The 26,839-nt window shown below is 39.4% G+C and overlaps 1 protein-coding gene across 3 annotated transcripts in view; it reads right to left on the reverse strand.

Annotated features, from left to right (window-relative positions):
- The window catches only part of LOC126184026 (CCR4-NOT transcription complex subunit 2), a 105,663-nt gene that overhangs the window by 13,825 nt on the left and 64,999 nt on the right, over nt 1-26,839 (reverse strand). For all 3 annotated transcript variants that reach the window (XM_049926381.1, XM_049926383.1, XM_049926380.1), the window contains exons 3-6: nt 6,845-6,967; nt 5,249-5,380; nt 3,252-3,488; nt 879-1,140 (exon numbers count right to left, since the gene is read on the reverse strand). In XM_049926381.1, the coding sequence (XP_049782338.1) occupies nt 879-1,140; nt 3,252-3,488; nt 5,249-5,380; nt 6,845-6,967 (754 nt within the window). The remainder of the gene's footprint in view (nt 1-878; nt 1,141-3,251; nt 3,489-5,248; nt 5,381-6,844; nt 6,968-26,839) is intronic.

The following is a 26,839-nucleotide window of genomic DNA, read 5'->3' on the forward strand; positions in this document are numbered from 1 at the left end:
AAATTTCTGTGTGGTTTAAATGTACACTTGTTTTTACTATCTGAACAATAAGGGATAGGAGGAACAGACTCATATAGTGCTTAAACTCTGATGAAATGGGTAACAATCCACTGCAGCTTCAGAACGATGAAATTAATAAACATAATACTACACGGAAAAACTATATCCAGTATCCCTCAACGACTCTTGCTTAAGCTAAAAAAGGAGCAAGTACACAACTATATATAACCTGCACAAGGTACTGTCACTGCATATATTTCAAGTTTTTGTTTCCACCCCCCAGCTCCTCATGAGGTGGGAGTTCTTCGAAGAAAGCAAGCAGCCAGTCAGTCCAGATCTGCCAAGGAAAATGTGAGGGGTGGACACTAATTGAACTGTAGTGAAGGAATGAAATATGTCTACATGAAATACAAGCAATTAACATATTATGTACAGTAACGGATCAACAAAACTGACTCGGATGGGTGTCTTGATTTGACCCTAAATCAACAACCCATTTCACCATTAAGACAAGCATTCATTTCCCCATCCTTCATTAGAGAGGTATCAGTTAAATGTCAAAAAATGCAACTGAATATCATAGTGTCTTTGCAATTAAATGAACTGCTTTCATTAAGGTTGGTTAAGGTCTATTAATACGGGTTGCTTTTAATCTCCCCATGTCTTCTAAGACAGAAGAAGAAATTTACAAACAAATGATCTCACACAGCAGTACCCAAAGTAACTGAAATGGAAATACCACAAAATGCAGCAGTGCAAACTAGAAACAGAATTTATTTTTCTTTCAACTGAAAACAATCATATGTACTGAATGAGAATTTTCAAAGTGTATTAAAGATATGAACTTTTAAGATAAAAGTAAAATTGTAGTGCCTCACCTTATATTAGGGTTAATAAGATATTCAGGAGGCACATGGAAATCAATATCCTGAGGTCGGCACGGTGTTTCTGCCCATGGCCCTCCAAAGTTAGGGTACAGATTGTCAGGTGAATTCAAATTCAAACCAAGTGCAGTCAAATCTTGACCCAGGGCTAAGGAAACCAAATTAGGATCTGTTTCTGCGGCCCTAATAAATGTTAGAAGACCAACCATACCAAATTGGTCCTTGACCATACTTCCCGGAATCCTCGTCACTTTACCTAAAATAAATTACAATGCGAAATTATAAGTATACCATTTAGTAAAACATGACAACAGTAGATTACAAACTTCATTTCTGAACAATTAATTACATCAATGATAATTTAAAATGTCCTGAACAAACTTGAAATGTCCTGTTAATTCATCATCAATTATTACACAAAACAATGAATTACAAACAAGTAACAAGTACTTATATGTGCCTGTAATAATCATAAAATTTGTACTCAATAACCTTTTCCTTCTTTACTGATAAAAACTTATCAAAACAGAAAACTTAGTAAATAATTCCAGTAATTAAAGTCTGGAGTCGCAGCACAGCTGTAACAAATACTGACATATCAAAATCCTTCAGTATCTATATCCAATTTTTCTGGGCTTATGCTGCTTTAATACATTTTACAAGATTTTTGCAGGATTTCCTGTCATAGAAAATTTCGGGCACAATGTATTGCATTTTTTTGTCATAGATAATAGTTTTTCAAAAGAAAACAACACACACACACACACACACACACACACACACACACACACACACACACACGACAACCATCTTCAGCAACTCGGACCACATTCCAGTCCGAGCTGCCAGTCGCACGTGTGTGTGTGTGTGTGTGTGTGTGTGTGTGTGTGTGTGTGTGTGTGTGTGTGTGTGTGTTTGGGGGGGGGGGGGGTGCTTTTCCGAAGAAGGCTTTGGCTGAAAGCTGAAAATGTGCAACAGTCTTTCAGTCTTTACACTGTGCCTGTCTGCAGCTCAACATGCCACCTTTATGGTGAGTAGCAATCAATCCTTTTCCTTACGTTGTTGATATACCAATTGTGCACACTAAAATAATTTAAAAAAAACTGCAAACAAATGTATACACAGATGTAGTGATCATTAATGATAATGCTGTAGAGAGAGCTGGTTGCAGCATCTACTTCAGAATATGAAATTCAAAAGGCCATTTTTGCTGTATTTTCAGTCCACAACAAGGGCAACAGGGTTTTGAGTTCAAACTGGAGGCCAACACAGATTTGATTTCACACTATGACACTATCTCCCATCTACCTCAGATATACAATATACGATGTGTCAAAGATCAAACTCAAATCCTGATGGAATCATCATACTTGGGTGTCTATCGACGACACAGTGCTTGTGGTTTTTGATGAGTCATCTCCTTTATTCCTAAATTACGAATAATTTTCAACCAGAACTTTCCATACATTATTATACTTTGCTATGAAAGACATTCTGATTTTACACTACTTACAACGAAGTATTTACATTCAACATTCTCATTTCATGTACCCCTGCATCACCACCACTAAAACTGAGGAGATTCATTCACCAATTTACAAAATTTTTTGTTTAAATGTTGTACAATAACTACAGATCAATCTTAAGAGGTCGTGTTCCACCAACTCTTTGTGATTCTCTATAATCAGGGGAACTTCTTACCTATTTATGGTACACAATTTCCATACCTGACATAAAATGGTGAAAGTCTAACTTCTGCAGTTTCGATTTAAGATCATATCTGTAATTCACACACAGCTTCATTCGTAAAAGAATGACAGTCCTGCTCTAGCCTATGACTGATTTATGTGGTGTTAAATGAACATGTGCTCTTTTGACACTGCCTGCATCAGCCATGGGCTGCAGCAAGACTGCCACATTTATTCCACAAATTAAGCAGTGTGCAGATATAACAAATATTGTCTCAAGTCTAAGCTACAGAAATTGGACTTTCACTACCTTGTTTTTCAGAGATGTATTACTTACAAACAAAATGTTATTTAATGCCTTGTACTCTTGCCACTTGCCTTTACATGCCCCAATCTTAAATAGACTTTCTCAACAATATGGTGAATTTTGGGAATACAGTTCATCTCAAGAAAGGCATCTGAATACTGTGTACCCTACACAAGAAGAGTAGTACTTAGCCTTGTTTATAGATTTTGACTGTGTACTGGACCTGCACTTGGGGATCCTGGACCTTTGTGTTATCAAAAACAAGGCTCTAACAGTAGAACCATCCGACTAGAGTGCATAAATCAGATCAAAGCCAGCACTTAAGTATTAATTTGCTCAAGAAAATACAACTGAAGGCAAAATTCGGCTTACCATCAGGGGATGTTTGTATTCCTCTTTTGGTCTGCGACTTCTCAGCACCAGGTGCCCTATTTCCAACAGTTGTTTCTTGTCCAATATCTGAATTCGATACAGAGAGATTCTTTTCCACTGATAAACTTCCACCAGGAGATGGTCCTTCTGTCCTCTGAGTACCAGGCAGTGCAGGGAAGTCCTCCGAGCTCATTGTAAATTCATTTGTTTCTGATGGTGGTGCCTTCACCACAGTTACTACAAGGAAAAAAATAATATCAGACACATTCAGTACACTAGATGATAAGCAATAATGAAAATACATACTATCGAACTAAGGATTGTGACAAAACCATTTTCTAGTCCCACTCAATATTGGTTTCCATAAATAAAAGAACTAAAAAAATAAATAAATAAAAATAAATTTAATTCATGTAACTGAACCACTCACTTGGTACAGCCTAACAAATACAAAAACGCAGTTGCAAATAAAGAAGTTATGTTTGAACTTAGATAGCATTAGGAAAGTAAAAAATGTATGCACCTGTGCAGCTAACACAAATATCATTAATATGGAGTCTGACTGTCTTCATAAGCAACACAACTACAGTGATTTATTGGTTGATTGGTATATTTGAGAGGAGGGGACCGAACAAAGAGGTCATCAGCCCCATCAGATCAGGGAAGGACATTAGTCGTGCCCTTTCACGGGAACCATCCCAGCATTTGCCAGAAGTGATTTACGGAAATTGTGGAAAACCTAAGTCAGGATGGCCGGATGAAGGTTTGAACAGTTGTCCACCTGAATGCGAGTTCAGTGTGCTAACCACTGTGCGACCAAACGCGTTAGTAATTTGTGATGATTTAAATAAGTGTGAGTCAGCTACACTAGGTGTGAATGCCATTCTACTGTTGTTCTCAATGTGATAAGGTTCTGAGGAGGACTGCAAGCACCAAAATGCCTACCAAGAACACCCAAAAATATGCTCTACAAGACTGGAGCTGGAGATCAAGTTTACCACTTTATTCACTGAACGTTTTTCTGTAGAAGATAATTCTCCATGAATGAAGTCTGTGAGATCATTCAGGTGTTACCTTGTAGAACCATAAGATCATCAATACAAATAAATAATCTCATCAACAGAATAGTGAAATTGTACTGTCACACTTTAAGAGGTCATTGTATTCAAATAAATATGTTTACATCCCATTACAGACACTACCTGACCCAACAGCATCACTTTCATGAATTGCATGATGTATAATGGCTTCTGGCTTCTCACCAAATCAAACCATATCTGTCGTCACTTTGCAAGCTAAACCAGTACATGTCTCTAAAGAGAATGGTCCTCCATTGGAATGCATTCCAGTATACATGTTGGCAACCTGTCAGTAAGCATTACCCCTTATGGCGAGACATTAGCAGTAAATGCAAGGATGATCGCTCTGCAAAGATATCATGTTTATGATGCCATCTGCACATAATACTTGACAGTATAAGTTGCTCATTGGATATAGCAAGGGCAGATGTAGTTCGAGGGCAGATGATGTTGGAGTGATGTTCCAATCCCATCCCTCTAAGTGCACAACACCTAATACCAGTCACCAGTTTGTGTAGTAACCCTTGGCCATCCCCTGGTGAACTTAATGCATGTCAAACCTGTAGTCAGAAACTGTTTCCACAGTTTGTGAACTGAAGAATGCAGTCACCATCTGATCACCTCTGCCCAAGTTTAAAGTGCCTCCAATTTGCTAATTGCCCTCCATTGCAATTTAGTCTCAAACTTTCAAAATTAATAACACGCACAAGGTAATGACTATAGCTGTAACTAGGCTGGTAACGTCAAGATTTTTAATACCTGCACTCTGATTGCACACTGGAAATGATAATTTACATTTAATAGCCAGAAATTTAGCTAACACAAAATGAAAAGAATTATTATCAGTAGAAATAAAACTTGGAAACAATTCCGCTTATTACCAACAAATTATGGAAAATGGCAATCATTTCACAATACCTTGGTTTTTCAACAGTCTACTTGCAGATGCTCTTCCCATGTCGATGTCCTGGCTCTGAGAGGTGAGGCCTGGAATGTGCTCAGAGTGACAATTTTTGGATGGATTTATTGTCGATCTGACTGGTCGTGCCCCTGAAACAGAATAGTTGGAAACTTTGCTGCATATATGTCATCTTTGATTGTGTACATTTTATCTTTGGTTTTGGTTCATGAAAGAGAGTTTAGAAAAAAGTTGAAAAATGCATAAAACTAAAGGAAGATAATATTTTCTGGTGCAGATTATCAGATAGTCAACTGCACAATCAGACAGCATACTAATGATGTCATTAACAAAAAAGTCCTTTCATACAAAAAAATGGTGAACTTCCAGGATTGTAGGGTGGGTGGTCTAAAAATTCCCAGCCAAAACTGTCCAATAAATCGCGGGTATGACCTGCAGTGTGAGATCTTGCATTGACATGGAGAAGGAAAATTACCTCTGTCAGTACGCTGCATCTTTTGTTGCAAATCAATCTACGTAGCTTTCTCAGAGTTCGGCAGTATGCTTCCGCATTGATAGTGGTTCCTCATTGCAAGAAGTCGACCAACAAAACACAATGCCTATCCCCAAACACCGACGTCATGATTTTGCGCTGGGACAGAGTCTGTTTGGTCTTCACCTTTACAGGCGAGTGTGTGTGTCTCCATTCCATGCTCTGTTGCTTCGATTTGGACGTGATATGCAAAACCCATGTTTCATCTCCAGTTATAATCCGACTCAAGAAGCTGTCACCTTCTTCGTGGTAACAAGTCAAGAACTTGATCGCACACTCAAATCTTTGATATTTGTGATCCTCTGTTAGGAGTTTCAGGACCCAACGGGAGCATAGTTTCCTAAACTTTAGGTGTTCAGAAACAATTTTGTAAAGCACTGATTTCGACATGTCAGGAAATCTGTTTGAGAGACCTTTTATTGCGAAGCGCCTGTTCTCACGAATCCTTGCTTCAACTGAAGCCACCAAATCATCTGTAATCAAAGAAGGGCGACCGGAGCAGTCCTCATCATGGACATTGTCACGGCCACCTTTAAATTCTTGTACCCACTTACGCACTTTGCTTTCACTCATAACAGTATCACCGTACACTTCGCAAATCTGTTGATGAATTTCTGCAGCAGACAGTTTCCTTGCTGACAAAAACCACATCATTGAGCGAACCTCACATGCGGCGGGCGTTGATAGTCTTAAAAGTTTTGAAAGCAGAGAACAGAACCGTACAGGTTAGCTACAGAGCTGAAATTGAGCACAGTTTTTCCTGAGGCATGCTGGTACATGGTGCACGCACTCTTGCGGTATGTGAGCAAACTACTAGTGTCTACAGCAAAATAGACCTTACTTGAAAAACATGCCTCATACAATAACCTGAACCTAGTTTCAAGGTAGAAACAAAAGTTTACTTATATTTTGTGCCTCCAGGATCAACTGTCTCACAAATCACTAATATAATTACAAATGTTTCAGAAATGACAACTGGGGAGGGGGGGGGGGGGGGGAACTAATGCCACGAACAAGAATATAGAGACTCCAGACACAGTTATAATAATGCCATCTGACAAACCTTTTGGCTTGTGTAATCTCGTTGCTCCACCTGTGTTAACCTCTGGACTATGGCGCATCAACGCTGGACTGTTATCAGTATGTGAGCTCTTGGTAGGATTTAATGCCGCCCTAAGTGGCCTACCTAGTAAACAGAAAATAAAAATAAATTAGAAACAGAATTAGTTACAAATATTAACACCTACTCATAGTTTGCACTGTAACATTATAATATGGTAACTAACACTATCTTGCAACTATAAATAAATAAATAAATATCTAAAACTAACATGTTTAATAAACAGTCAAAGACAAAAAATCGTCTGCTTACCAAGTGACAGCTGACATAAGCACAAAACACTTTCTGAAATAAGGTTCTTTCATGCGGCATACAACAAGAAAAAGCTTAGTAAGAGACAATGTTACTTAGGAGTTGCAAAAATAGCCACCCAAAGTATCCAGTCAAGTGACACAACAAGACAGAATTTTCAGTATTTATTTCCTCCGAGTCCAGTCATCAGCTGGTATCCACGAGGAGTCTCAGTTGCTATTTCTTGCTGGGGAAAAGGAATCTTATTCTAAAGCTAAAATTGCATTATGCTCCTGGACAAAACTTAAGGACGAAAGTAACTTTCGCATAACATTGCCATTTAACACAGCTCAATGAAACTTTAACCACACCTAGGCTGAACTAATACAGTTTAGTACAGTAGGTAAGTGAAAGAAATATGCAATGTGGTGAACAGAATGACACTTATTTTAAGACAATAATTATAGTGTACTCAATGCAATTCATGATGGTCCCCTAGACTTTACAAACAGCAGAACATGGTTCTTAACAGGATATGTGATACCATGGATAGTAATGCATGCTCTGCGATGTGTTCCCATGTTGGGCACGAGGTTGGTAGGGGATTCTTGTGGCCAGGCATTCCATCCCTCCTCCAGAGCAATTGGCAACTGTTCCATGGCTGTCTGTGCATTTGGACATGCTGCAATACGTCTGCCCAATGCATCTCGCACATGCTCGGTGGCACTGAAGTTGCAATGAACAGGCCAAGTCCACTCACTGAATATCCTCTCATTCCAAGAGCTCCTTCACCTGTGCTGTTCAACGTGCTTGCACATTGTCACCCACAAAAATGAAGTCAGGGCCAAATGCATGCTTAAAAGGATGCCCACAGGGAAGAAGTACAGTGCCACACTACCAATGGCCAGTGAATTTACTACTTTCAAAGATCTAGAAGTCTGTATGCGCATGCAGCATTATGCCTGCCCACACCATAGCACCTGCACTACAAAAATGACCATGTTTGACAATTTGCCTGGGTGCTATTATGTACCCTCATATGGTGAGAGGTGGCAACACTTAATGCACAGAGAAACAATGTTAAACATGGTACAGGTGTAACGATGTGGGCAAACAAATCCCATCTCTGAGCGAGGTACACTCACCAATCAATGGCATTGTGAAACTGTACTCCTTCCCCGTGTGTGTCTTTTCAGGGGTGCATTTTTATGGATTATGTGACTCAAACAGCACAGATGGAGCAGCTCTTGGAAAAAGAGGGTATTTGATGAATGGACTAGCCTGTCCATTCTCCTAACTTAAATCCCATAAATGTATTGTGGAGACAAACTGCAGCACATCCATATGTGCACCAAAGACCAACCTGCAGACATCAACCGTGGTGGTGGTGGAGTAATGGAACATCCTACCACAAGCACTCTTACTCACCTTATGGGAAGAAGGGGAGCACGTTTCAGAGCATGCACTGCAATCAGTTAAAAACCAAGACCCACCTTTTGTAACATACAGGGGACAAGCACGAATCGTGGTGACTTCAGTGTAATTACTGTCTTCGAATAAAAGAGTAATGTCTATTTCTTTCAGTTACCTTCTGCACTATACTGTAGCTGTTCTTTCTATGTGTGAGCCAAGTTTCATTAAGCTATGTTACTTGATAGTGACATGTCATATTAATGTTAAAGTTTTGTTCTTAAGTTTTGCACACAGACTAGTTTTGTTTCTGCAACTACATAGTAAACAGAACATTTTTTTGACTGTTTATGTAGCTGCAGTTTCATAGTGAAGAAACTTTTTGCTATGGATAAGGTCAACATGGACAATTTTACAACCCAATCAAAAGAACACACTAACAAGCTCAAAGCAACAATGCTCTTGGCCCTAACACCTAGCTCATTTTATGATAAAAATTGGAATTAACATCTTTTTGAAGCCCAGCCCAAAAAGGCGGTTTTACTCCTCGCAACATATTTTGGACAGAAAATAGAATGTTTTATTTGACACCTGCTGCAACTCCCTTACTGGTACCTGTTTTCTGCTGGTCCTTAAAAAAAACTGTTACAGATGAGAGCAGTGAAAATTATGACTGGGAGATGGTGAGATAAGTGCTAAAAAGGTCATTCCTTAACAAATAATCACACAAAGAATAAGACTGAATTCCTTGTTGGTTCTTTTATAATACAAGAAGATATATAAAGTACCTAATGTGCACAACGGAGACTAGATCCCAGCTAACTGAATCATGTTACCCAATACAATATGGCAAAATAAAATATGTAGCACACACACTGCAAAATCTGGTGGGTCATTTGAGTCATCCATGAGAGAGACACTTTTCTGTGCTTTTAAATGGCTCCACTAACCATTTCAAAGATTTATGAGAGAGATTTAACCTGAAATGCAAAGATAAAATTTGTGATTGATGTAACTGGGCTCATTCCTTCTTAACAACAGAAGCATTTGGTATGATCCCACAGAAGTCATTATTTGGCCACATGTAAAAGTTTCTTAACTCCACTAGCATTGCAACATACAGTATGCCAGCATACGATTCCCAGGGAAAATAAAAAATGACAGTGCAATACTTAGCTTCAAGTCTTTAGAAAGTTCGCAATGCCAAAACATCTGAACACTATGTCTCATCACTGACCAAGCAGAGGAAAATCTCGCAAGTGGTGCAATGCACTGGATGTTACATTCTACCTTTGATTGAATGGATATAGTGAGAGCCATTCGGAAAGTGATAATTTAGAATAAGGTTAACATATACAATTACGGCGAACAACAGCAAGCTAATTGATTACCATACAAACAGAACTGGAAAAAATTTATAGGGGTATCAAACAGTGTGCCACAGTAGCATTAATATCAGACATTTATGTAGGCTCTTTTGAATTTGCCACTGATATGATTCACATAACAGGAGGTTATGAACTTAGCTGCAAATTGCTATTGTTCTACATCACTTAGATCGAGCAACCTATTCATCTAAACTTGGTGGTCCACAAGGGTCCAATATAAGTGTCTGTGAAGATAGTACAGCAGAGTCCCGCTAATCTGAATGTTCGGTTAATCTGAACATAAAAAAATGTTAGTCTATGGGAAACTGTGTGGTGAACTGCTGTACGTACACACTATTTTAATTTACACAGTACAGTAAACATGTATTAGAAAAATTGGCAGCAAGAAAACATTAGGTTTAAACAATGCATAACAATGAAAGAAAAGCTGTCAAACCTACTAAAATACAGTGGAAATTTTATCCCTACTTTTTAGATGACAAAAACTCAGTCATTGTTTTTTGGTGTAATGAAGACAGTCTGTTATATGATGCATAATTGCACCATAGTCTCAAACATCAAATCAGCAGGTGTAGCAGTGGGCTGTTGCTCCAAATGATGTAGCGCGAGGTCAAGGGCTTCTGCTGTGTCACTGCGTGGCATCAGCTCTCCTTTGTCGCTTTCAGGCTCATTGTCACTTCCGTCACAGCAGTCCCTTCTTCCTGGTCTCGAGTCACAGCAGCAACTAAATCAGCATCAGTACGGTTCTCCATACATGCCACATCTGCTGCCATCCACTCATCTACGTTTCCTTCACTAGCTTCTTCACATCCAGGGATTGTCTGTATCATTTATAGTAGATTTTCCTCTTCATTTTCAACTAGGTTGTCCTGATATTCAAGAGATGTCCACCGTTTTCTCCACGATTTTCTCAGAGTATTTTCTGAAATATTCTGTCATGCCTCAGCGTCCCAATAAACAACATCCTTCACATTGGTCCTTTTTATTTTGTCCACTAAAGGAATGTTATCATCTTTGATCAGCATTCTTAAAATTTTTTTTCCGTAAATCAGTTCTAATGTTTGCAGTATGCCCTGGTCCATCGGTTGTAGAAGTGGTGTAGCATTTGGCGGCAAAAACTTCGCCAAAATTTCATCATCACATAATTCCTCAGTGCTTGGGTGAGATGGCGTGTTATCAATCAAAATGATCGCATGGGGACACAAATGCTTTTCCTTAGAAAACCGTCTAACAGAGAGAACAAACTGGCCCTGAAACCATTCTTTGAACAGTTTACCATCCATCCATGCTTTTTTCTGGTTGTGATAATATATGTGCAGGGACTTCATGTTGCAGTTTTTAAGAGCTCTGGGCCTAGCAGGTCTGCCAATCAGCATTAAAGGCAGCTTTTGATTACCAGCAGCGTTGCTGTACGCTAATAAAGTCTCACGATCGTTGCACATTTTAAAACCAGGAGCATGGTCTTTTGCTTTTGATGCCAAGCTTTCTGTTGGCAGTGCCCCAAAATGAAGGCCAGTCTCGTCAGTGTTATAAATTTGTTGGGGAGAATACTTTCCCCAACTTATTTTTTCAAACTCACCGAAGCATTCCTTCGCTGCATCACGGTCAGAAGAAAGCTTAGCTGACGGATTCTATGACTTTTTTGAATCTGTCCAACCAACCCGTACTTGCACTAAAAGACTCATCACCATTCATTAACTTGTTCAGGTAAACAGCCTTCTCTTACACCAGTGCTCCACTCAAAGGAGCTCCCCTTTCTCTTTCCTGCATAAACCAAAGGAAAAGAGGTTCACCCACTTTATCATACTGGAACTGTTTTAAATTCTGCCATGTTTCAAGTGTATTTCCCAAAGACATTGCATAGGACTGTTCAGGCTTCACTTGGTTCTTCTTCCAATCACAAATGGTTGCTTTACCAACATCTAGTTCCGTTGCCAGTTTAGAGACATTCTCACCATTGTCTATCCGCTTCAAAGCATTCAGTTTTTCTTTGAGAGTAGATGTTGCATGTTTCCGTTTACTCACGACAAAAATACGTACACCACTACACCTGAATGAACACAACTGTTACGCATGCCAGCGATCAATAACTAACATAACCAAGCGCTTTGCGAGCCAACTGGCAATGCACTGACCTCAGACACTACAAAGGTCTCAACAATGCACAACAACTAGGGCAGGGAGTCACAGTGAATCATTGTTTCCACAGTTGTTCCCATTTGTTACCATGGTATACTTCATTCTAGAAACTCGTCACTGTAATTCCGGCTAATTCGAACAAATCGGTAATTCGAACAAGGTCCGGCCCCAATTAGTTCGGATTAATGGGACTCTACTGTATACAATGTGTCTTTCAAGTATTGCTAGGTGAGTTATAGACGCTCATCAACATAGTTTCCAATAACTGTTTTGCGCCATTGGTAAATCCACAGAAGAGAAAGCCACAGAAAAGACTGTTAATCATGTTTTCCAAAGAATTATTAAGTGGTTCTCTGAAAATCGGCTCTCCCTAAATTTTGAGAAAAAACCACTACATTCAGTTCCGCACAACAAACAGAACTGTACCAACAACTGATGTAACACATGAACAGGTGTCAGTAAACTGGGTAGAATGCTCCATATGATTCGGTCTACTTATCAATGAAAACAAACTGGCACAAGCATGATATCCATCTTCTCAAACACTTAAGTTAAGCTATTTTTGTTCTTCATATAATTGCTTGCCTCTGAAACAAACATTAACCTCCAAGCATATTTTCACTCAGTAATATCTTACAGAATAATTTTCTGGCATAACTCATCACTCAGATATGAAGTATTGATTGCACAAAAGTGAGCAGTATGAATAATGTGTGTTCATTGTAAATGATTCATCACAATTTTAGAATAATGATGTCCATCCATACAACACTAAGAGGGCTCAGAAAGGAGTTAAATATGCAGAAAGAAAGTTTTGATCATTTGCCCAGAACCAAAAAATGCTCGACATGCAGCAATGGAAGATTCAAATCTAACCCAAAATCTTTTCTCCTGGGCAACTCCTCCTATTCCATAGAGGAATTTCTGTTTAAAAATTAGTAGACTGTAAATAATCATTTGTTTCTAAGTGTTGTTGCACGAGCAGGACTAAAAAAATGATGAATGTTAACACTAATCACATATATACTTCTGTAACTCATTCCACATGGTTCAAATGATCTGTGGAGCATGTAACTAACAGAGCTTCCTCTCTCACCACACAGGTGAACACCTCACTAAAGTGAATCTGAGCACATTCAGGTCATGGCAGCCCCAAGACAAATACATTAGCTTCCATCTAATTCACCATTAACAACTGATGAACTAAAAGCCTGATACTGCCATCAATGCAGTAATTTATTTCCAAATTCTGTCATCCCAGGAGATCTTAGATTTACTCCTTTCTTCACCCCGTTTTAGTTTTCTACATCTTTCCATTTCTGACTGACCTGTCTACTTTTTACCGCCCCCTTCCACCTCTATTACATACAATGCACTTAGCTTTCTACTCTTATTAACTCATGCATAATGTTTTTGCACTGATGTCTGTCTTGCCTATTACCGTGTCTTCCACCTCTATGCTCTCCGAGTTTTCAAATCTCGGCAGTGCAGTCCCCAACTACCAGTATTCCCATTCGATAAGTATCATTACCTAGGGTTCTGAGTGAATTTTCCAAACTATACTCCTTTACCTAAACCTCTCCAGTCCTTTTCCTTCATCCCTCTTCCTTCCCATTCAACCCTTCTGAAAGGAGGAGGAGGCACTGGTAACGCAAGCTTGCACACATAAGACATTTTTTAAATGTTTGTGTTCTCCTGCTGCCACTTGGTGAGATTTTTTTTATTCATCCAATTACGTTATATATACTTATTACATTGATGTGCAAGTTCACAGCATTTTTGTTTTGCATGTTGGTATTCAGGTTGCTATGTGTTTATCAACTGTCATTTTTTTACTGTTTGTGGTTACATATTGCGATTTGACTGGAGAAATCAGAACATTTCCAACATTCTTCTGTTTGAGTTTAATAGGGGGGGTAACAGCACGGAGGCAGTCAGAAGCATTTGCACAATGTATGGGGTCAATGTCATTGGACAGAGCACGGCAGGAAAATGGTTTTCTCATTATAAGGAGAATCATTTTGACATTAGGGATTCTCCACATTCAGGAAGATCTTTGGGGTTTGATGAACATTGTTTAAATGCATTAATCCACAACAATCTAGGTCAGTGTACTAAAGAACTGGTAAATTTGATGAGCTGTGATCATTCTTCCATTACGTGACATATGCTTGCATTGTTGAAGGTTCAAAAATTGGTTACATTGGTACCCCATTCTCTAAGCCAAATCACAAATATTGGGGGCAGCCATATGTGCACCTCTGCTTGCTCGTCAACAGTTGGCTCAGGAACAACATTGACCATTCCTGTTGTGTATTGTTACTGGTAATAAGAAATTGTATCTTTATGCTAGCATACAAAAAGAAAGGAATGGTTGAGCCCAAACAAAGCAGCAGCAACTCATACAAAGCCCTGCGCACACCCACAAAAGGTAATGTTATGCATCTGCCAGAACAGCGATGGTGTGGTGTACTAAAAATTGCTTCCCCAAGATGTAACCATCACTGCTGACAATTACTGCCAACGACTGACTCCTCTTGCCTACACAATCCAAGAACAACGACCAGGAAGACTGAGTGAAGCAATGCTACTCCATGACAACACCCACCTCTATTCAGCTAGACTGATGAAGAAAACTAGACAGGAGTTGGATTGGGAAGTCATTCCACACCCATCTTATACATCTGATCTTGAATCCTCAGATTTTTCACCTTATCCACACTCTAACAACCTCTCCAGATGAAAATGCGCTCTGAACATAACTCGACGAGTTCAAGTTGCAGCCACATGATCTCTTACAGTTGCAGAATAAAAAGATTACCCCAGTGTTGGCGAACTGTTGTAAATAGTGAAGGAGAATACATTATTGATGACTAAAGTCCCTTAGGTGTATCTGTTGTGTTTATTGAACTGATGGAAAACCTTTCAAACTTATGCACCAACCCAGTATGTAGTGGCCATACAAGCACTTGATTCACATCATACATAAATGTTTGCATCAAGTAACCTTGCAGTTTCTCACTCTGTATGCTAAGAACCATGGAATTTGAGTTATGTGACCATACCATACAGCTTTCTTGAAGCAATGCCCTCTCCTCAGTATTTCTCAGAATTTGAAGGATTTCGAGATGTCTGCCAATCTACATGTGCTGACACTAAGAGCCACTGCACTAGCCATAAAGCAGTGAACTGATTGACCTTGGGCTGTGACGTTAATTTCATATGCATAGCTATAAATACGTATCATACATGACAACGAACATCACTGTAACATGCTTTCACAAAAGCTTGGTACTTCTTCGCATCATTTCAATCACAGTAAGTGGTCAGTTTGTAGTGCAAGGTGTGAGTGTTGTCAGCCCTGTGGGAGATTTCCTCCTCTTAACATGATCGACAGGAAGTGCAAAATGGCTAAGCAGGGATGGCTAGAGGACAAATGTAAGGATGTAGAGGTTTATCTCACTAGGGGTAAGATAGATACAGCCTACAGGAAAATTAAAGAGACCTTTGGAGAAAAGAGAACCACTTGTATGAATATCAAGAGCTCAGATGGAAACCCAGTTCTAAGCAAAGAAGGGAAAGCAGAAAGGTGGAAGGATTATATAGAGGGTCTATACAAGGGTGATGTACTTGAGGACAATATGATGGAAATAGGAGAGGAGGTAGATGAAATGGGAGATACGATACTGCGTGAAGAGTTTGATAGAGCATTGAAAGACCTAAGTCTAAACAAGGCCCCGGGAGTAGACAACATTCCATTAGAACTACTGATAGCCTTGGGAGAGCCAGTCCTGACAAAACTCCACCATCTGGTGAGCAAGATGTATGAGACAGGCGAAATTCCCTCAGACTTCAAGAAGAATATAATAATTCCAATCCCAAAGAAAGCAGGTGTTGACAGATGTGAAAATTACCGAACAATCAGTTTAATAAGCCACAGCTGCAAAATACTAACGCGAATTCTTTACAGACACGCGAATTCTTTACAGACGAATGGAAAAACTAGTAGAAGCCGATCTCGGAGAAGATCAGTTTGGATTCCGTAGAAATATTGGAACACGTGAGGCAATACTGACCCTACGACTTATCTTAGAAGCTAGATTAAGGAAAGGCAAACCTATGTTTCTAGCATTTGTAGACATAGAGAAAGCTTTTGAAAATGTTGGCTGGAATACTCTCTTTCAAATTCTGAAGGTGGCAGGGGTAAAATACAGGGAGCGAAAGGCTATTTATGATTTGTACTGAAACCAGATGGCAGTTATAAGAGTCGAGGGACATGAAAGGGAAGCAGTGGTTGGGAAGGGAGTGAGACAGGGTTGTAGCCTTTCCCCGATGTTATTCAATCTGTATATTGAGCAAGCAGTGAAGGAAACAAAAGAAAAATTTGGAGTACGTATTAAAATCCATGGAGAAGAAATAAAAACTTAAGGTTTGCCAATGACATTGTAATTCTGTCAGAGACAGCAAAGGACTTGGAAGAGCAGCTGAACAGAATGGATAGTGTCTTGAAGGGAAGATATAAGATGAACATCAACAAAATCAAAATGAAGATAACGGAATGTAGTCGAATTAAGTCGGGTGATGCTGAGGGAATTAGATTAGGAAATGAAACACTTAAAGTAGTAAAGGAGTTTTGCTATTTGGGGAGCAAAATAACTGACGACGGTCGAAGTAGAGAGGATATAAAATGTAGACTGGCAATGGCAAGGAAAGCGTTTCTGAACAAGAGTACTTTGTTAACATCAAGTATAGATTTAAGTGTCAGGAAGTCGTTTCTGAAAGTATTTGTGTGGTGTGTAGCCATGTATGGAAGTGAAACATGGACGATAAATAGTTTGGACAAGAAGAGAATAGAAGCTTTCTAAATGTGGTGCTACAGAAGAATGCTGAAGGTTAGATGGGTATATGATATAACTAATGATGAAGTATTGAATAGAATTGGGGAGGAGTATGTGGCACAACTTGACTAGAAGAAGGGATCGGTTGGTAGGACATGTTCTGAGGCATCAAGGGATCACAAATTTAGCATTGGAGGGCAGCATGGAGGGTAAAAATCGTAGAGGGAGACCAAGAGATGAATACACTAAGCAGATTCAGAAGGATGTAGGCTGCAGTAGGTACTGGGAGATGATGAAGCTTGCACAGGATAGAGTAGCATGGAGAGCTGCATCAAACCAGTCTCAGGACTGAAGACGACGACGACGACGACGACGACGACGACGACGACGACGACGACAACATTATTCCACTGAACAATCTGCACTGTTACTGGATTATGGGGGAAGGAAAAAAATGGGGGGAGGGGGTCTGCCATACTGGATTTATACAATTTTGCCATATTCAACAGTTTACACTTTCCTCCACCACCTTATCAATTTTTACCGTTTTCTGGATGAACATATGAGGGGCAGTCAAATGAAAACTGAACACTGATCACAATGAGACCACAGAATGGTTCCATTCAAAAGTTTATCACCATAAGCATTGAGACATTTATCCCACGGGAGACGAGACAATCAATTTCTGCTTTGTAGCACATGGTTGGCCGCTGACGAATCCACAACTGCACCAATTCTTGTACTTCGTTGTCCAATGCATGTTGTCCAATGCATGTGTCTTCAGGTTTCTGAAGATGTGAAAATCACAAGACTGTACAGAGGATGCTGAAATGTTTCCTAATCAAATCGCTGAAGTGTAGCCTTCGTTTGATTGGCAGTGTTGGGGCCAACATTATTGTGCAACAGATTCTGACCGACAACATTCCAACAGCCCGAGCGCAAATGACAAAGTCATTAGTGGAAACCTCCCACACCTCACCTGGCACAGAAATACAAAGCTGTTCACACAAGTTCTGGTGTTAGGCTGACCTGTCCTCTGCTCATTGCGTTCCTCTAGCATGAAATCACAATCAATCTGCAGTGCTACGAAGACATTTTGCGGAAACTTCGATGTGTCACAAAGTTAAAACACCCAGAATGCCGTCTGACAATCATCCTGTTGGACGACGATGCACGACTTGGTTAGGAGACACTGCAACATCCTCTGTACTGGCCAGATCTGTCACCATGTGATATCATATCTTTGGCAACCAGAAGAAAGACGTGTGGACATCAGTTTCAGTTGGATGAGGAAGTACAAGAGTAGGTGTGTGTGTGTGTGTGTGTGTGTGTGTGTGTGTGTGTGTGTCCTTCAGCAGCCGACCATGTTCTATGAAACAGGAGTCAATCTCTCTTCTCCCAGTGGAATAAATGTCTTAACTTGGGTGGTGATTACTTTTGAACAGAACCGTTCCATGGTCTCATTGTGGTGGGTGTTCGGTTTTCATTTCACTGCTCCTTATAATTTGAAAATACTCTCAAGGGAAGGGGGAGAGACTAAACTGCCAGGTCATCAGTCCCTTATTTCGAATCAAACAATGCCACACGGATATTGATAGAAGTGGATAAAAGTTTCCGGTGCTACTTTGATCTCTGTAGAGTGTGAGGTGTGGAGAAAGCAGGAAGGACTGCCACACAACAATGCCACTTTAGGCATGTGTGCATGAAGATAATCAGCAACTACGGTATCAGTTACACACAGAAGTAATGTGAAAGCATATCACAGAGTCGTTCATGTTCAAACACACTCATTACACTATTTATTTTTCAGCTGATAGACCTAACACGAGTTCGCCATGCCACTATAGAGCTACAGCTGTTAGATCACTAGAGTTGGCAGCAGTTGTAAGCGTAAGATGGTTGACATGAAGTTCAAATTAGCATCGCGACAGACAATGTCACTTTCTACTGCTGCCAAGCTCTGCAGTCTCACAATCACTGTAACTGTTCAACAGACAAAATTAAATCTCACTCATTAAATTAATAACCGTCATACTTAAAGGTAAGTGCCTTTAAACCCACTAAGAAAAAAGAAGCTCTTCATAGGTGTGTGTGTGTGTGTGTGTGTGTGTGTGTGTGTGTGTGTGTGTGTGTAAAAAACTGATGAAGTAACTTTTTATCACTACCTATGACAATGAATGTCAATTTTTACTCTCAGACTTAAAATCTACTACAAATATTATGAAAAAGCTCCAAATGTTGAGCACTCAGTTTTCCGTTTTAACGGTATGGTAGGCATTGAGAATAAACTATCCTTAGAGGGAAACATTCATCTTACAATTCAGAAACAATGTTGAGCCAACACTTAAGCCGTCCGCACACGGACCAAGCACCCAAACGTTGAGCGTGCCGAGTTTCCGACGTTTCACCGTGGAAGAGCATGTTGAGGAATCTTCCAGAAAGTGCTGAGTAATATCCAGCACGTCCGGTATTCTGAACGTGCGTTTCAACGTTGTCCAATGAGATGGCAGAACGCCACCTACGTCATATGCACGTCACCTCCCTTCAAGAGAGCTGTGAGGCCCCATATTGGCATTGAGTTGAAGTCTATATTAGGTATCCCGTTTCAGAGGACTAGCAAATTGACGCGATCTCTCGAAAACACGTCTTTAATTGTATGATTCGTTATAATAAAATGACGATAAACGTCACATCCGTGGTGAAAGAATTATTGTAACTTGCTTATTATGAGAGGCAGTGCCACATTGAGGATCCACAAAAATAGCACCTTCCTTGATACAATTTGCTATAATTAAATTTCAGTCAGTAACACACCTACGATTACAGCTTTCAGGAGACGGAGGGGCTGCGTTCACAGTGGCATCGACAACAGTCGTCGGACTCCCGTCACTGGTGACATCGGCCGACCGCTTTGTCACGGTGCGTCCGACCTGCTTCGTCAGTTTGTGGCAGTGTCAAGGTGGTTAGGTTAGACTATTTTATGTATAAAGTAGGTTAGATTTTTACTCCAAGTGTGGGATGGATACCACGACTCCTCTGTGCTAGGAGATGAGTACTGCAGTGTGGCGTTTGCTATTAAAAAGACGCAAAATGCAAGAAAATAAGCTATGTCTGTCTCTAAAAGAACGTGGCGAGTATTGTACACTCTGTCGTCAGTTATTGGAATTACCACACAAGTTTTACGAATATATGAGACGAAGGGAAAAACGCCATGCCACTAAAGTTGGAAACGCTAAAATTTTGGCACCACTTTCCTTCCCCTACCAAATATTAGCGTCAGAAAGACCCACTATCTCAGAATTTAAAATGACATTCTTGATGTTCTTCGTATTTATACGCGTATATTATGAGAATATGTACTTTCCAATGACACGCCTTAAGGATCTCTCCCAAATACGTTGTTCCGAGTACGGTTTATTATGCTAGAGTGGTAGGCTGTGAACTTGGTGTTTTGCCGATGACGTTATGAGCACATGATGGGTAAGTTACGTGGTAAAATAGATACTGTTTTTATTATATGACGCGCGGATGAATTTTATCTCTGAGTAAGCAACAATTATTTTATTAATAAAAGATCTGTGGTTTCATTACAGCTTACTTTACTGTAAAAATGGTGAAAATTAATGCAATACTGTCGGAATATTCAGTTAATCAGAATCTAGTACTGGAAACTTCAATGGTCTTTAAACACTTAGTAGTGGCAGTATTGTTTCAGGGTGAGTGCTGCTCTTAACGAAGGAAAGCATGTATATCAGTGTCTTTTTAGTGCACTTGCCCAAAGCGCAGCTTCAAAATTCGCTAAAGAATAAATCTCACATTTAGTAGTATTAGTGGTGCAAGAGTGAAGATATTACCTTTTTAATTAGCCTTTAGGGCATCGTATATAGCATCCAGCATATCACAGAAAAACTTTGAATATGTATTTTTCAGAACGTGGTACAACGACGTACAGGCCTGAATACTGGAAAAACGTAGGGGCCAGATGTCAAATACTGGCGTGTCACGTCTAGTTTTACTCGAGCCACAACTGCGTCTTAAGTGTGAGTATCTGGTTTTTAACAATGATCGGATCACATCTCTACAAGTACTCGAAATTAGCTTTCGTTATCCGAAAGTTTTTCCACGTACTGTATGTGTCTTCGACTTTACATACTCAAGATGATTAGTGGTGACCTTGAAAAAGCAAGATTACAAACTATATGTTTTGATCAAGTTATTTGAAGTTGTGCAGACATACGTTAATTAACCTTCAATGAGTCATTTGGCATACGTGTGAAAGATAAAGGTTAGAATAAGATACTATGAACACGCAAAGCACTGAAAAGTGGGCGCGCACACCATCACAAATGCAAATCACTTCATGTAACAGAATCATCACTCTACTGGAATAAAAACGCCAGTAGGCAGTGATGATAATTTATAGGCAGCTAACGTCCACCTACAACAACCCAAAAAGGCCTCCTACAGTAACAGAAGATACGCCATTCTCCTCACTCTAACGAATTAATTTTTTGAGGTTATAATATACACCTAAAATATTCGATAAGGATTTTCTCTATTTGTTGTTGCCAATGAACCTGTGATGTCAGTCCATAGATTCTGAACCATATCCCGATTATGTTATTTTTATCCTCAGGATGCCACAAACTCACTTTCTCAGATTAAATTTATCAGATTCTCACAGCCCATATGTGAGAACATGGGGCGATTTGACTGAAGAAAAACTGATTCGAATATCACCGATTGTCGTCTGAAGTGTACATGTTTGGGTGATGAGATCGGCTACAGTATGACCCCGCTCATAGTGGCGTACTGATTTGAAAAGATCGGCCGATGTCTGCCGTCGGCGGCATAAGCCGATATTTGTGCCACTGTGACCGTAGCCTAAGACGTTAGGTATCGCGACACGTGTTTGTGCTCGGGTCAGCGTAATTAGTAGCGTCACAGATTCATAACGAAGAGGGTGATGGGTTGGTGGTTCGCGTTCATCTTTTTCTAACTTTCGCTTTTTTAATGGATTCTGATACTTTATTAGTTTATAAAAGAATATATACCATAACTTTTAAGTTACGTAAATATAAGAGCGCTCTTTGAGAAGTGATTGTTCGATTGGCTTAATGTATAGAACAGCTTGCACTAAAATATTTTGCCCTCTTTTAAGTTTTGTAATTAACATGTCGTGAAGATTCTGCTGCTGAACAGGAGCAGTGATTAAGTAAGTATGATGTTAGGGTTCTACTGAAAAGTGAGAATGGTGAAATAATTTTTATGTTATTTGGAGAACTATTGTAAATTTGTATTGCGCTATTTGCAATCGAACTTTTGTAAGCCGATGTCCTTATTGACTGGACGTGGTACTTTCCTTTTTGCCTTGAAATGAAATGAAATTATCGTATGGCATTGTTGGCCGAGAGGTCCCATTCGGGTTCGGCTGCAAACTGCAAGTCTTATTTCAGTCGGCGCTACATTGGGCGACTTGCTGCCGATGATGAGGACAACACGACACCCAGCCCCTAAGCGGAGAAAATCTCCAACCCAGCCGGAAATCGAACCCAGGCCCAGTGCATGGGAGGCAAGCACGTTACTACCCAGCTAAGCAGGCATGACCACGGTGTTCAGGTATGTTTATGCATATGGTAATATAGACAGAACAACATGCCTAGAATATCACAATGGAGGAAATGTGCGTTTCAGTTGGGTCAACGTAGGTATTTTATGCGTGCCCATTTTGTAAACTGTGTGATTTACGAACCAGAAACAGCTGACAACTGCCGGCGAAGCGCGTTGTGATCGCGTGTTGCACATTAGGGCACATGTACCGTACGCACAAGTCGCATCGTTTCTGAGTGTTCAGCAGCATACTGACCTTTACTCGCTCGACGTTAACGTTCAAAAGCTTTAGGATGCATGGTGCGGTAGACTGTGCTTTGGGAGTGAATCGTGCAACTTGGCTCCAAATGTGACACACACATTTTCTTCAGTAGTCGCCATTTGCGGGTAACAAGACAGGCTCCAATGCCAGTGTAAGAAAATCGTCTCCTAATATCAAATGCAGTTACTCAAGGCGCTGGAACCTAAAGTCACATCGATATTTTAAAATTGGGCACTCTACAGCCGACAATGAATGAATACTGCACAGACCACAATAATGGAAGCCCTTAAGTTGCTTTTCATGGCCACAACGTTTTTGAAATTGGCAACAGATAGGTAAGATGCTGTTATTTAAAGTTTTTCTCACAAATGTGACAGTGGATGCAGACTGTCTGTCAACACTTTAAATGAAGCTCTGCCTCACTGTTCACTGAAATATAAGCACAAGATCATACACTAAGTCAGGTAGTTTGTAACATCAATAGGACTGTGTGTGAAATGAATCATTCTTTCCTGGATATGATATTGCATGCCTATTTCAATAGGTGTTGTCAATAGCCTTTGATGTATCTCATTCTTTTTAACATACTTTCCCTTTCATTCAGTTAGCATTTAAGAGTTTCAGTTTCAAATTTGATGTGCTGGGGCTAACAGTGGATATTGTGAATAAAAAAAAAAAAAACCTTGCTTGAAGTGATGTGGTTTATCAGGGAACTGAGAGGCTCTTTTTGGTGAGCTGCTACTTGTGAGCTGAAATCAATCACAAGTATGTAGTCAGAAATTGCATACTTGGCTCCACGAATCAGCACAGTTGCAGATAACTCGGATTGCCCTTTTCTCATATGAATTACTGTTGAATATGGATGAAGGGCAACAGGGTGATTCCATATTTATAGCTTTCCAAAAAGCATTTGATATGCTGCCTCACTGCAGACTGTTAAAGGTACAAGCATATGGAATAAGTTGCCAGATGTTTAGGTGGCTCGAAGACTTGTAATAGAACTAAATATGTTGTCTTCGACTGCAAGGGAAGTGCTATTGATCTGCTACAATTTTCTATATACATAAATGATACTGCGGACAGGACGGGCAGCAATCTGCGGTTGTTTGTTGATAATGCTGTGGTGTACGGGAAGGTGTTGAAGATGACTGACTGTGGAATGATACCAGATGACTAAGACAAAATTTCTAGTTGGAGTAATGAATGGCAGCTGGCTCTAAACACAGAATAATTTAAGTTAATGCGAATGAGTAGGAAAAACAAACCTGTAATGTTAGGACACAGCATTAGCAGTGTCCAGCTTGACACAGTCATACCTATTAATATCTAAACAATGTTGCACAGTGATATGAAATGGAACAAGCATGTGAGGATTGTGATAGGGAAGGCAAATGGTCAACTTCGGTTTACTGGGAGGTAAAGGTGACTGCATATAAGACGCTAACGTGACCTATGTTGTGTGTTTGGCATCCGCATCGGGCCAGATTAAAGGAAGGCATTGAAGCAATTCAAAGGTGGGCCACTACATTTGTTACCAGTAGGTCCTAACAACACGCAAGTGTTACAGAGGTGCTTGAAGAACTCACATGGTGATCCCTGGAGGGAAGCCAAAGTTCTTTTCCAGTAACACTATTGAGAAAATTTAGAGAACCGGCATTTGAAGCTTATTGCAGAACGATCCTACGGCCACCAACATACGTTTCGCATACGAACCACAAAGATAAGATACGGCAAATTACGGTTTATATGGAAGCATATAAACAGTCTATCGCACACTTTATTTGCATGTGGAACACAAAAGGAGACAACTAGTAGCAGAGATCCAATTCCATAGCGAACAATGTGCACCACAAGCATATTATTGTCAATATGTTTTGGATAAATTGCCAGCATCCATCATAAATCTATGGTGCAACTCAACTCAGTATTTTTCACAATAATGAATATTACTATAGGTGACAGAAGTGATACAAGTCACGTAAAATCCTACAACTGACCAGGGATCAAACTCAGAGAGCCTTTAATCCTTATTCTGCCATTCTACCACTGAACCACAACATAATGGAATACTTTCCAGAGTAAAAAGGTATTACACCTTTTTATTCTCAATTTAAATATTGTTACTGGGACATTCCCTCATGGTAATAAGTAGATTAGCAGCCTCTACTGCTTGGTGCCAGTGGCTAAGTGGTGTTAAGTGACATGATAGTAAAAAGTAGGTCACCAGTTCTAGTCAGATTAAGCGCGTGGGCGTTTTTGCGGCATGTGTATTCATGGGTCACCTAATTGTTACAAATTTCTTTGGTTCGAATTCTAAAAATACTGCTAGATAGTCTAAATGTATATATTGAACCTAAATGGCCTATTGGAAAGGTCAGCTTTATCTTATAAGGCAAGATGATAACATAAATTACTTCAGTATAAAAAAAGCAAATGTATTTAGTTCTGAGAGTCTTCTGTTATTCTTGCATTCTTTGTCACCCTCTCAAAAACATTTCACTCCACCTCCTCCACTTACGGAAATCTTAAGTCTTCGTCCATAACATGTAACCATACTGCAGAAACATATGATAAAATATTCTTCTTTGTCACAAATCTCGTTTTTGATTGGGGTATTTTAGGATGCTGTTTCAAGTACCGGAACCAGCAATCGATAACACGTTTTGTGTTACATTTGTTGTCTGCTATTTATTCAGAAATTTTAAGACTGTTATAAGAAGTCATAGGCTACAGCACAATATAGTTACTTTTATCTCCAAAGAGGAAATTATTTAAATCTAATGTCTGCTCGAGTATATGAATTTTTTCACATCCTTGAATAATGAAATGGTCCACACCATTTTAAACTAACACTAATGAACCACTATGCTCCGCCCCATTCCAAATAGCTTGAATGTTAAGGCTGCTCAGTCCTTTCCTGCCCACACCCTCTTCACAAGGTATAGTTTTTTTTTTTAAATTCATTTGTAATTAGTTAGTTGTTATTTTGTTAATCACATGATCCATAAATCATTTAAACAAGGAATGAGACAGTTCACAGAAATGCACACACAATTAGTGTTAACATTAATTAACATATTTTTAGTCCTCCTCATGCAACGATACTTAATACTTTTCTTTACAATCTACTAGTTTTTAAATAAAAATTCCTCCATGAAATAGAAGGCAAAGAGGAAAGATTTTAGGTTAGATTTGAAACTTTGTTTGCTACCTACCAAGTGTTTTACGGTACTGGGCAAGTTATTAAAAGATTTCTTTCAGCGTATTTAACTCCCATCTGTGCCACTGACAGCTTTAATAATGAGTAATAAAGGTTATTTTTCCCTCTTTGTGTTATAGGGATGAACATAATTTTTGTTTTAAAATTGTGATAGATTATTTACCATGAATTTCATTAGTGAATATATGCACTATGATGGCGCAGTTAACTCCTTGGGGAGGTACCTACATGATGATTGTGAGTAAACACACATTATTCTTACTACTCCCTTTTGTGCAATCAATAATAGTTTCTAAATGATGAGCTATCCCAGAAAATTATTCCGTAAGATATTACTGAATGGAAATAAGCAAAATATGCTCTGAGCTTAATTCATTTGTTTCTAAGACTAGCAGTTATATGAAGAACAGAAGTAGCTTAACTGTTTGAGAAGCTCAATATTATGGTTGTTACAGTTCAAGTTTAAATGGCGCATTCTATCCTGTTTACTGACTCCTGTTCATGTGCTACATTAATTATGATATACAGAAATCAGTGTTTTTTCCAAAATATAAGGAGAATCAATTTTCAGAGTTCCACTTAATAATTCTTTGAAAATCATCATTAAGAAATCTCGTCTGTTGCTCTCTCTCTAATAGAATTTTTTATAATACTAGTATAGTCTGCCAAAATTTGTGCTTGTTAAGTCGAAGGCCGCCGTACATATATATACAGGGCACCCCAGGAGGGCAATATGCAGAGAGATGACAGGAACGTTCACTTGAAGCAAAGAACAGCCAAGAAGTTTCCAAGACTGAACACATTTAATGTACATTTGTTTCTGGGTTAGTGGTATGCACA

Source organism: Schistocerca cancellata, chromosome 4 (genome assembly GCF_023864275.1).
Source record: "Schistocerca cancellata isolate TAMUIC-IGC-003103 chromosome 4, iqSchCanc2.1, whole genome shotgun sequence".
NCBI lineage: Eukaryota > Metazoa > Arthropoda > Insecta > Orthoptera > Acrididae > Schistocerca > Schistocerca cancellata.